This window comes from Orcinus orca, chromosome 10, assembly GCF_937001465.1.
Source record: "Orcinus orca chromosome 10, mOrcOrc1.1, whole genome shotgun sequence".
Taxonomy (NCBI): Eukaryota; Metazoa; Chordata; class Mammalia; order Artiodactyla; family Delphinidae; genus Orcinus; species Orcinus orca.
The window spans coordinates 80944939-80957463 of NC_064568.1; the positions used below are offsets into that span (position 1 = coordinate 80944939).

Sequence of the window (12525 nt, forward strand, 5' to 3'; positions counted from 1 at the left end):
ATAGATCCAATACTCTGTCTTTATAGAAGGACATTTATTCTTTTCTCTTGTAATGATTCCTTCTAAGCATTAATTCTACTAAGATTGGTGACCTCTAGGGATAGTTCAAGCCGAATATGGGAGAGAGACTTTACAGAAACAATCTGGGTTATTATTTATGTGTCCTGTTCGCAGATGGAAGTACTCAGCCCTGTGTTCTGCAGGGAGTGTGGAGGAGTCCCTGACCCTCAGTCAGAGCTGAAGCCTGCACTCCCTCTGGTTCTCAGGAATGCCTGGCTGCCGTGTGTCAGTCTTTCTTCCCATCCTCATTCCTTTTCTTTCCTCTCTCTGCTGTCTTTTGTTAGAGAACTTCCCTCGGTGTGTGCTGGAAATCTCAGACAAGGAGGTGTTGGAATGGTATACTGCCAAAGACTTCATTGTTGGGAAGCCACTCACTATACTTGGGAGAACTTTCTTCATTTATGATTGTGATCCATTTACTCGGCAGTATTACAAAGAAAAATTTGGAATCACCGATTTACCACGCATTGATGTGAGCAAGAAGGAACCACCTCCTGTGAAACAGGTAACAGGACACTGGTTCTGAGGTTAGAGAGAGAGTTCATCTTCTGATGCGTTAATAGAAATTTAAGGAAAAGGATAAAAAAGGCTCTTATGTGAATACCCAATAAAAAAAATGGACAAAGCATGTGAAATAGAGCAGTTCACAAAAGAACTACAAATGGCTAATGAACATACGGAAAGACCCTCAATTGATAATCAAACAAAGAGAAATGAAAATAATGAGGTTTAGGATCTGTTTGCTCTAAAAAGACTCACAATATCCAGTGTTTGCCCTGGTGTGATGCAGTAGGCATCGTGCACTGTTAATAGGCGAACAATGAGAAAAACTTTTCTGAAGGGCAGTTTGTCTCATTTAAACTTTTTCAAAATAAAATATCACGTATCTCTTGACCCAGAAAATCTGGTTTGGGGATTATAAATAGATATATGTGAGGATGTGTAGTGTAGCATTACTTATAATAAAGTGTAAGGACATTGGCAGAATAAATTATAGTATATCCATCCATATAATTAGAGGACTATAAGACTTGTTAAAAAAAGAGGGAGTCTATGCATATTAACATGAGAAAATGTCCATAACATTTTTAAGGGATTGTGAATGACATGGCACTATTTTTGTAGATTACTGTATACAACATCTGTGTATATTACTGAGGAAAAGACCTGGAGGAATGTTTCCCCAGACTATTAACAGTGGTTAGTTCACCGTGGGAAGGGGAGGGAGGGAGGGAAGTGGGAGATGACCAGGGAGCTTTCTTTCTGTACTGTGTGGTTGTAATTTTGCTTTTTTTTTTTGGCCATGCCACATGGCTTATGGGATCTTAGTTCCCTGACCAGGGCTTGAACCCATGTCCCCTGCAGTGGAAGCATGGAGTCCGAACAACTGGACCACCAGGGAGTTCCCTCAATTTCAGTTTTTATACCAAGCCTTGTGTTACTTTAATAATTTAAAAACTTTTTGATTAAAAAAAAGACATCTTTTAAAATTCCAGACCCCTAAGGCATTTCATTTTTTCTTGCCTGTTTATCAAACCCTTTTACTTAAAAAGTGATTGGGAGGGCTTCCCTGGTGGCGCAGTGGTTGAGAGTCCACCTGCCGATGCAGGGGACACGGGTTCGTGCCCCGGTCCGGGAAGATCCCACATGCCCCGGTCCGGGAAGATCCCACATGCCTGAGCCTGTGCGTCTGGAGCCTGTGCTCCGCAACGGGAGAGGCCACAACAGTGAGAGGCCCGCGTACCACAGGAAAAAAAAAAAAAAAAAAGTGATTGGGAGCAAAACAAAAACTGATTCACTGAAGATGTTGGAAGACGGTGTTCTTTAATTGCAACATCGCTCTCCTTAAAATCACGCAGAACCCCAAAATTCAGTTCTGTGCACCTCAAAGTCCACTCTCAGAGTAAGTTCATGGTGTCTTTAATGCACCAAAATAGTAATTTAATAAACTTGAACCTTCAGAGTGGCTCAGCCACATATTTTAGAGTTTGAAATGACAATTGCATGTTTTCAAAATTCCACATTACACAGCAGATTCAACAAGCATCTAAAGTATTAAGGCCACAGTGTCGTAGACCAAAACACTGGTGCTTGTTGTACCTATTTGGGGCAGGAACAACTCAAACAACCTCTTTGTTGCCCATGTATAAAATAGTGTGTTAGCACCTGTGGCCCATCTTTATTTTGCCAGCGTGTGTATAAAATAATGTCCGTGGGCTTTTTTCTTTTTGAAAGACACTACTGGAATGATGGAATGATTGAATTCCTCCAGCCTGGGCCCCTGCCTTCCCCGCATCTGCTGCCCATGCTGCTTGCATTTAGCCTCCAATTCTACTGAATTACAGGTGGTTCTGCATCCTGTTTTATTCCCCTGGACTTCCGCTAATGCTCTTTCTCATGCTTGAACCACTTCTCCATCATTTCTCTACATGGCTTTTTCTTAACTCTCACAACTCAGTGTAGGCTTTCTCTCTTCCAAGAAGGCTTCTCTGAAGTCCCAGGCAGGGCTCGCACCCCATCGTCTGTGTTCCTGGGATACTCTGTGCCTCCCTCCACTAGCACTTGTCGTATTAAAACATCTGTTTATGAATTTTTCTATGAGACTAAGTTCCTTGACAGCAGGACCACTGTTCATCTTTGTGCTCCTAGCACCTAACACAGTGCCTGGCAAATAGGAGGTATGTGGTGTGTTTCCTGGATAGACTGAAGAAGACTGCCTAGGCAGTATGTATTTGTTCCCCTCAAAGGCAAGTGATATCTTAGGCAAGGCTTTTAGAAGCAACATCTCATAAAAACAATTACAAAGAAGGATTTGGATTTTGGTGCTAGGCGTTCCTGGGGCAATAAAACTTCCAGAAGGGAGTGTGGGTGATGATAGTGCCTCTTGCTGTCAGTTTTTCCTCTGATAGAACTCCTTACCCATGAATGTGCTCATGGATTAAGAATTATAATAAAACCGATGTCCCTATGCCCCAGTTTTGGGGGCAGCATTTGATGCAGTCTACAGGAAAAATACCATGTGAACAGATCTAGATTTTAATCAGCCAAACTACTCCACCACTTGAGTTTATAGATGAGTATTGTGTGAAGTTGCAGTCCAGGCATCACAATGAAAAGTACAAGGGTAATCCTGTTAAATGTCAAACATTCTCATAAGGAGGAGTCTCACCTAACCAGGAAGTAGGATGGGGAGGGCTTGTAGCACACTGGTGCACTTTTCCTAGTGGACGGCTTTGATTTGTGTTTTGAGCTGATAAAAGCTTTGAGTCCTAGAAGAGCCCTGCTCTCCATCCTCGTTACTATCACCTTTCTACCCCCCAAACTTGTCTTCTAAAGAAAGGGAGGGAAGACTTGGATAGAGAGCAGAGAGAACTGGAGAACCACTATAGATTTTGGTTTGTTTTGCCCTGTCTCAGTTACTCTGTATAATACAATGATTTCTCCATCCTTACATATGGCACATTAATTATAGTGTTTGGTCAGTTTATTTTCTCTATAATAAATAATTCTGCTACAAATAAATCCTCTCTGCTTGTCCATGAAAGTCTTTGTTGGAAATGAGTAGGAAAGCTCCACTTACCAAGCAGCAAATACCTTTTAGCTCTCCTCAATCATTACCTCTCAGTCATCTGAACTCTACACAATGTAGTTGGAACACAGGGATGAGAGCCGTAGCAGGTTCTAGAGGGACCAAGCCAGAGTCAAGCTGATGGGCAGGGACAGAAGTGGATATGCAGTGCATATATTAATTTGAGAATCTCGATACCCAGGTCAGGCTGATCTGCCAGATCAGGAGTAAGTCCACATGGATCCAGAAGCCAGATGTGCTGGATCCATCTGGAGACATGCTAGTAGGAAGGAGGAAGAAGCCAGCACCAGGAGAGCTCATCTGCCGTGGAGCTGGCCTCTGAAGGCAGCACCTGAAGGATGAGGGACTGTAAGACTGTGTGTGCGTGCATCATTAAGAAAGCCTGGGCAGAAGCTCTGGAAGGTGGGTCATACGAATAGGAGTGTCTAGGCGTGATAATGTCCAGTCAGAGGAATGGTTCTAGTTTAGAACAGGACCCAGGCGGTAGCTTGGAGCATGAAGAGCATGGTGCCAGCACCACAGGCACAGGGGCTGATATTTAGAGAAGGTCTTTATTCCAAGCAGAGGAAGTGAGATGCAACTTGGGAAAACTAGGTAGAAGCCTGTTAAAACAAGAGGAATTTGAGAGGAAGGTGCTCAGGAACTTACCTCCCTATTTTAAAACTCCTTAACCTCCCCCCACACCTCCCAACCAGGCTGCTCTCACTGTGTATTGATATTGGACTCCACCACTGTGCATTTCCGCCCACCTCCAGAGTAAGTCAGAGCTTAGCATGCAGTGTCTCACCCCAAGTCCTTCTGTCCATTGGCAACCGTGTGTGTTCACTGAGTAGTGGTTTTGTATTTGGAGCAAATTAAGTCATCGTCCATCTACTGGATCCATTAGTCATATTCCAGCCATGAAGATCACATTAACTACAGCCCAGGAAGTGGGTGAAGGATCAGTGTTCTAAGCACCCCACCTTGGACGAACATAGCAGAGTCCCTGGTTTCTGAGGGAGTCCCCTGTTGCAGATGGAGCAGGGCTCATATAGACTAACTTGTTAAAGTCCCTGAATACAGTATATTAAAAGATTTGGGGAGGGTATCTACAAATAAAAGCATGGTACAAGCTAGTTTGCTGAGAAAGCATAGCAGAAAGGAGAGAAAAAGAACTCAGCTGCAGTCCGCCTAGCATTGATGAGAGGGAGGAAAATAACCTCTGAACTAAAGTTTTTTTTTTTTTAGATACATGATTTTTTATTATTATTTTTAAAAATTTATTTTTATTTTTGGCTGTGTTGGGTCTTCGTTTCTGTGCGAGGGCTTTCTCTAGTTGCAGCGAGTGGGGGCCACTCTTCATCGCGGTGCGTGGGCCTCTCACTATCGCGGCCTCTCTTGTTGCGGAGCACAGGCTCCAGACGCGCAGGCTCAGTAGTTGTGGCTCACGGGCCTAGTTGCTCCGCGGCATGTGGGATCTTCCCAGACCAGGGCTCGAACCCATGTCCCCTGCATTGGCAGGCAGATTCTCAACCACTGCGCCACCAGGGAAGCCCTCTACTTAAGTTTTTAGACAAACAGATCTTAGCATCCTATAGCGGTGCTTTCAGCCCTTCTTGGAACCTAAATGAAAAACATAGGTTCATCCTAAATTTTCACACTCACCAAATAACCTTTGCATCTGGAATTTAGTTCCATGAGTTTGCTCCTTCACTAGGAAAGGGGAATCCTGTGTGGACAGGGGGGTGTGAGTTCTCAGTGAAGTATGGCTATCATTCTCTGAGGCAAAAATGAAGAAATAAAAATAGGGACTTCCCTGGTGGCGCAGTGGTTAAGAATCCGCCTGCCAATGCAGGGGACACGTGTTCGAGCTCTGGTCCGGGAAGATCCCACATGCCTCAGAGCAACTAAGCCCGTGTGCCACAACTACTGAGCCCAAGCCACAACTACTGAAGCCCACATGCCCAGAGCCCATGCTCCGCAATAAAGAGAAGCCACTGCAATGAGAAGCCTGTGCACTGCAACGAAGAGTAGCCCCCGCTCACTGCAACTAGAGAAAGCCCACGCGCAGCAACGAAGACCCAACGCAGCCAAAAATCAATAAATAAAATTAAAATTTTTTTAAAAAGAAATTAAAATATTAGAAATACGGAGGTAACTCGGAAGTAAGTAGCATGAACCAAGTCCTGACACCCCCACCTTACCCCTACCTCCGACACACACACGTGCCCACTTTGGGTGAATTGAGAAAACAGTTTCCAGATCTGCCAGGCTGAGACCCACACCCCAGACAAAGAAGTCACAGACAGACCCATGGGCTTCACCGTGCTGGAGGGCCACAGGGGCCAGGATTGGGGCTGGGAGCAGGGCCAGGCTCTGCTTTGGCAGTAAGGGGTCAGTGGACATCAGTGATAGATTAAATCCAGCCCTGAGGGTTACTTTGTAGCATCATCAGTCACTTTTATGAGCAGTGATCATGGTGTAAAATCTATAAAGAGGAATGGAGTATGTGATATGTTATTTTTTTCTGATTACATTTGTATATGTAGAAATTGCTTTTAAATAAATGTTTTCTAGATTTTAAAAAGAAACTTACAGTTACCTTTAATTTTTAGAACACGGAGCATCTGCTTTATTTCTTGCTTTCTGTGTTTCTTCAGGAATTACCTCCCTATAACGGTTATGGATTAGTTGAAGACTCTGCTCAGAATTGCTTTGCGCTCATTCCAAAACCTCCAAAAAAAGATGTTATTAAAATGCTGATGAATGAGAACAAGGTGCTTCGTTATTTGGCTGCACTGGTGAGGACAATTTTTGTTTTTTAATTTATTTAATTTACTTTATTTTTGGCTGCACTGGGTCTTCGCCGCTGCACGGGGGCCCTCTCTAGTTGTGACCAGGGGCCACTCTTCGTTGTGGTGCACAGGCCTCTGCTGTGGAGCACAGGTTCTAGGTGCATGGGCTTCAGCAGTTGTGGCACACGGGCTCAGTAGTTGTGGCTCGCCAGCTCCGGAGCGCAGGCTCAGTACCTGCGGCGCATGGGTCCAGCCGCTCCGCAGCATGCGGAATCCTCCCGGAACAGGGCCCGAACCCGCGTCCCCCTCACCGGCAGGCAGACTCCCAACCACTGCACCACCAGGGAAGCCCCAAGGACAATTTTTATATCCTAAGATTCTGTTCTGTCTCAGTACTGTGCATAGTTGTCCGTTTTGTCTGTAAGCTCTAGAGTAACAGCTGTCAGAGTTATGTGTTTATTTAAACAACCATTGGTTCCAACCTCCAGGCAGGTTGGATAGTATTAAGTATGGTGCCCCTGAACCAAGACCTAGCTCAAGTCCTATCTGCCCTCACAGTCTTTCTTAAATCATTAATCTCTCTATCCCTCAAATTTTGACAGGCATTTTGGCCTTTTTTATTAAGCAATTATGAAAGCTTGACTTACATTCAAATTATCTATTTTTGTGCCTTTCCAGTGAACTGTGATTTTCTTGAGGGTAGGGACCAAGTCTTACTAATTTTTATCATTGGTGATATCTAGCTTGATGTATTTTATATTCATTAAATGTAACAAATGGAATCATACTAATTTAATAGATGTGAACTTTGAGAGGTCATATGGCTAGTGGCTAAGAGGTTTGGAAACAGACATAAATTCAAATCCTGAGTGTTCCACTCACTGGCTGAATTACCTGAAGCAAGTTACTGATAAGAATTCAAAGGATAATGTCTTTAAAAATAGAAAAAAAAGCAGAAATAGAAATATAACCATTTTATTTAGAAATATAGACATAAATAGAAATTGAAATAAGTTACTCTGGGAATAGAAATGTATTTGAAAAAATAAAAATTAAATGAGACCATAGTTGACTAATGTATTTTTTAAATATTGAAAAAGCTTTGAAACAAGGGAGTTCTAGCAAATTCTAGGTCAACTAGAACACTCCATACGTTAAGAATTCTGATTAATGAAGGTTTTGCATTGTTGCTAAGTTCTTTGAGTTACTGTTAAAGTTCAAGAGGTTTGTTGAATTATGACATAGTAACTATGAACTCCTTGAGAGCAGGGGTCATGTCTCTTTAGACTTTGTAGGCACTCAATAACTGTTGGATGAATGGGTAAATGAATTTATTTACACATACACTATCTGTGAGTCAGGCAATATAATATACTCATTTTATGTTTCAAAACATAAGAATCAGAGACTAATTGGTGTGTCCCAGGTCTTAACTGCTTAGACAGAGGCAGGACTAGCGCTCAACCTAATGAAAAATATAATTCGAAAAGGTACATGCACCCCAATGTTCATAGCAGCACTATTTACAACAGGCAAGACATGGAAGCAACCTAAATGTCCATTGACAGATAAATGGATAAAGAAGTTGTGGCATATATATGTATATATGTATGTATATACACACACATACAGGCACACATACGTACATACAATGGACTACTACTCAGCCATAAAAAAGAATGAAATAATGCCATTTGCAGCAACATGATGGACCTGGAGATTATCATACAGTAGAATTTCAATGAACAAATGGAGAAGAGAAGAGTGCAATAGAAAATTACCATTAAGCACACACCTCAGCAGTCCTTGTTGCTGACAAGGTCCATCAACGGATGCTAAAATTAGTGGGAAAACCTTTGAGGAGAAACAAGATTTTCATGGTTTCAAAGTATCTCCCTCAAGATATTTACTAACTGCAAAGGGAAAGATGGTAACTTTACAGGGGAGAAACCCACCAGGCATCTTCTTAACCAAGTGATCAAGTTCAACATAACCAATAAAAAGATGTTTTGTTATCATGAACTCCTTGGTATGCACAGAGGTGGACGTGGTTTTTTTTTTTTTTCCCCCTGTGGTATTTTTGCCAAAGATGCAAAAGTGAGATGCATGAGGGACAGTCAACAAAATAATTGACCAGTACTCATGTCAGGGTCATGAAAGACAAGAGCAGACTGAGGAACTGTCACAAATTGGATGAGATTGAAGAGAAATAACAACTAATGCAGTATAGGATCCTGAAACAGAGAAAGAACATAAGTGGAAAACAGGTGAAATTTGAATAAGGACAGTAGTTTATTTAAAGCATTATACCATCATTTTCTGGGTTTGATAACTGTGCTATGATTATGTAAGATATTACTGTTAGGTGAGGCTTGGTGATGGGCTTACGAGAATTCTCAACTATGCAACTTTTCTGTAAGTCTGATAAACTTATTTCAAAATAAAATGGCAAAAACAATTTTTAAAAAATTTTTAAATACTCCTTCCTGCCAGGGTGAGCTATTGCTCCCAACCCCCTTGTACACCCGTGCCTGTAGTCCTGCTCAGAACTTTATTTTATTCTAAGTGTGATGGGAATCCTCTGGAGGTTTGAGAGGAGAGGAATGATGTGATTTTATTTTTATTTGTTAAAAAAAAATTTTTTTTATTATAAGGGTGTTCAACAAAAAAAGTTTGGAGACTGTCAGTTAGGGAATGGTATGAGGAAATTATTTTACTAAGAGGAAATCCAATGACTTTCTCAACTAAATGAGAAATTATGACACAAATAATTCCATGGTCTGAATGAGAAGGTGTGTGCTGAAATTGTGATGTGAGAGGATTTTAGTCAAGAATAAGCATGTCTGTATTTAGGCTTGTTCAGTCTGGAATTTGTTTCTCGGTGATTTGATTTAGGAAAAGTCTTAACAACGTAGTTTCTCAGAATCACTTCAACTCTATGACATATTACTCTTTCCTCCCTTCTTAAATTTTCTTTTTTAAATTATGTATAAAAATGGATTTGTTTAAAGGCATAAGCTTTGCATAATCACTTTAGTGTCCTCGAAGTTGAACATAATGTCAGCCACGAGGTTTCAGACTGGCAGCCTGTGGACAGAATGTAGCCTATATGTTTTCTTTGGCCTGCCTGGTGCTTTTAAAGTGTTGAAGTCAACATTTTAAAGTCAGGGTTTTTATATAGTAATCCAGATTTCTGTTTTCTCATGAAAAATTGGATCTAGCAACATTGGGCCTATATTCATTCCCACATGGCAGCAGCCTTCCTTAGATGAGGTATGTCCTTTCCCGGCCCCCGGAGCCCCACCCCATACTGTTCATTTATATTATACTTCATATGTTAGGCTTATATTGTACCCTAGTCCCCGTAGATATTTCAGTTTGAGGCTTCTGCGTAAATCACGTACCTTCGTAATATCCTCTTTTCTTCACCTTTCCAGGAATCCCCCATCCCAGAAGACAAAGACCGCCGATTTGTCTTCTCTTATTTTCTAGCCACTGACATGATCAGTATCTTTGAGCCTCCTGTTCGCAATTCTGGTATCATTGGGGGCAAGTATCTTGGCAGAACTAAAGTTGTCAAACCAGGCTCCTCGGTGGAAAACCCCATCTATTATAGCCCCAGTGACTTCTTCATTGGTGCTGTGATTGAGGGTAAGTCTCAACACAGTTTAGGCTCTCTTTCTGGCCAAGTGAATGGGTTCTTCTTATTGGGAATTTAATTCAGTTAACCCTTGTAGGAAGCAGTTAGTCTGCAGTCCAGCTGTACATGTGGTATAGTGTATAAATCTCCTTTATCAATTAAACTGTAAATTGGTTGCATTTGTTGGCTGTAGATGGAACCTCTGAGCTCCCTAAACACCGAGCGAACTAGTGCATATTAGTTTAGAGAGCAACTGAAAGTTCATTAGTCTAGGTCACAAATACATATCTGTGAATTTTTACTCTCAGTTGCCTGATAAGAACATAACCAGGCAAAGTGTATTTCTACCCTTTCCCCAGTGTTTGGCCACCGGTTCGTCATCCTTGATACAGACGACTGTGTTCTGAAATACATGGAGAGCAATGCTGCCCAGTATTCACCAGAAGCACTCCTGTCAATTCAGAGCCGTGTTCGAAAGCAAGAAGCCCCTGCACCAGAATTGGACAAGTATGTTTGACCACCTAAGGTCCATTTTGGCTTTGGCACAATGAGATATTCAGGAAGCAGTTCTTAAAATGAACGGATGATCACATTTTAGATTTTCAGATTTCCCTCACCAATGGAAGGTCTTAGACAACCTAGGTTACCTGGGTCCAATATAATAACTAGTAACTTAGAACTTTTCAACTTCATATATTTAGCAAATAATTATTGAGTGCCTTATATGTATCAGACACTATCACTAGGCCCTTAGGCTTTTATCAGTAAACAAAATAGACCAGAAGTTGCTGCCCTCATGGAGTTGACCCTCTAAGCAGCGGGAGATAGCTAATAAACAGCACCAGTAAGTTAGTTATGCAGTGTGTTGGGTGATGAGTGCTGTGGGAAAGTGGAGCAAAACAAGGGTGATAAGGGTTCTGGAAGGTGAGGGTGGGTTGCAGTTGGTTGGGGGAGGTGGTCACACCTTGAGAAGGTGGCACTGAGCAGACACGTGAAGGTAAAGGAGTCAGCTGCGTTGACGTGTGGCGGGAGAGCTTTCCAGGAAGAGGGAGCAGTGAGTGCTAAGACCCTACGTATTAGCACACCTGGAGCACACAGGTAACACTGGCAAGAAGTAGGCCGGTGAGTGGCGGCAGTGGAGGAGTGAGGAAGAGAAGCAGAAGCTGGAGGTAGGAAGTTAGCAAGGGCCCAGGTTGTGTAGGACCTGCTAGGTCTCTGGAAGGGTGGTGGCTTTCCTCTGAGTGAAAGCGAGAGCCACCATGGGGCTTCCGAGTAGAGGAGGGGCACCATTTGACATGTGTTTTAAAAGAAGGGGCTGTTGTGTTAAGAATAGATTCAGAGGGAGATTAGTTAGGAGAATGTGGCAGTGATCTAGGCAAGAGATGACGGTGCATGGACCAGGGTAGTATCCGTGAAGGTGGGGAGAAGTGGTCTGATTTGGGGTATATTTTAAGGTAGAGCTAATAAGGATTCAGACAGATGATATAGGGGAGATAAGAGAGTAGGTAAGGATGACTAAGGTTTTTGGCCTGAGCAGCTGGAAAGGAGTTGCCACCAACTGAGATGGGGAAGAAGTCTACTGTGGGTAGGGGAGGGTTTTTTCTGGCAGGGCGGAGGCAGGAGGGATTTCAGTTTGGGATATATTAGGGTTTTTTTTTTTTCGTTTTGTTTTTTAATTTTTATTTAATTTAATTTATTTTTTGGCTGCGTTGGGTCTTCATTGCTGCACACAGGCTTTCTCTAGTCGCGGCGAGAGGATGCTACTCTTCGTTGCAGTGTGCAGGCTTCTCGTTGCAGTGGTTTCTTTTGTTGCAGAGCATGGACTGTAGGTGCGCGGGCTTCAGTAGTTGTGGCTCGCGGGCTCAGTAGTTGTGGCTCACAGGCTCTAGAGCACAAGCTCAGTAGTTGTGGCGCACGAGCTTAGTTGCTCCATGGGTCTGGAGATCTTCCCCGACCAGGGCTCCAAACCCATGTCCCCTGCATTGGCAGGCGGATTCTTAACCACTGCGCCACCAGGGAAGTCCAATGTACTAGGTTTAAGGTACCTATTAGATACTCAAGTAGAGAGATCAAACGGGCTGTTGGATATATAAATCTGGAGCTCAGGTGAGAGGTCTGGGGCTGTGGGAGTTGTGGGCATATAGATGATATTTTCAGCCATGAGACTGGGTGAAATCTCTCAGGTAGTCATTATAGACAAAGAAGAGAGAATAGCTCCAAGGATTGCGCTCTGGGGTTCTCCAGCACTGAGTTGGGAAGAGAAACTGAGCAGGACGACTAGTGAGGCAGGAAGAAAACCAAGTGGGTGTGGTGTCCTGAATCCAGGCTGTCCCCTTTTGCACAGTAGGGACTGTAAACGTGACCATGAGAACAATCTCAGCACCAATGGGAAAATTTACTGCTGTTCTGCAACTTTAAAAAATTTTTGTCAAAACATGAAAAGCTCTGATGGTTATAAATGT

At 42.7% G+C, this 12525-nt stretch overlaps 1 protein-coding gene across 2 annotated transcripts in view; it reads left to right on the forward strand.

Moving 5' to 3' along the window:
- EFHC1 (EF-hand domain containing 1) overlaps positions 1-12525 on the forward strand; it is a 60708-nt gene that overhangs the window by 30841 nt on the left and 17342 nt on the right. For both annotated transcript variants that reach the window (XM_004285608.3, XM_033416252.2), the window contains 4 exons: positions 345-565; positions 6289-6429; positions 9861-10074; positions 10423-10570. In XM_004285608.3, the coding sequence (XP_004285656.1) occupies positions 345-565; positions 6289-6429; positions 9861-10074; positions 10423-10570 (724 nt within the window). The remainder of the gene's footprint in view (positions 1-344; positions 566-6288; positions 6430-9860; positions 10075-10422; positions 10571-12525) is intronic.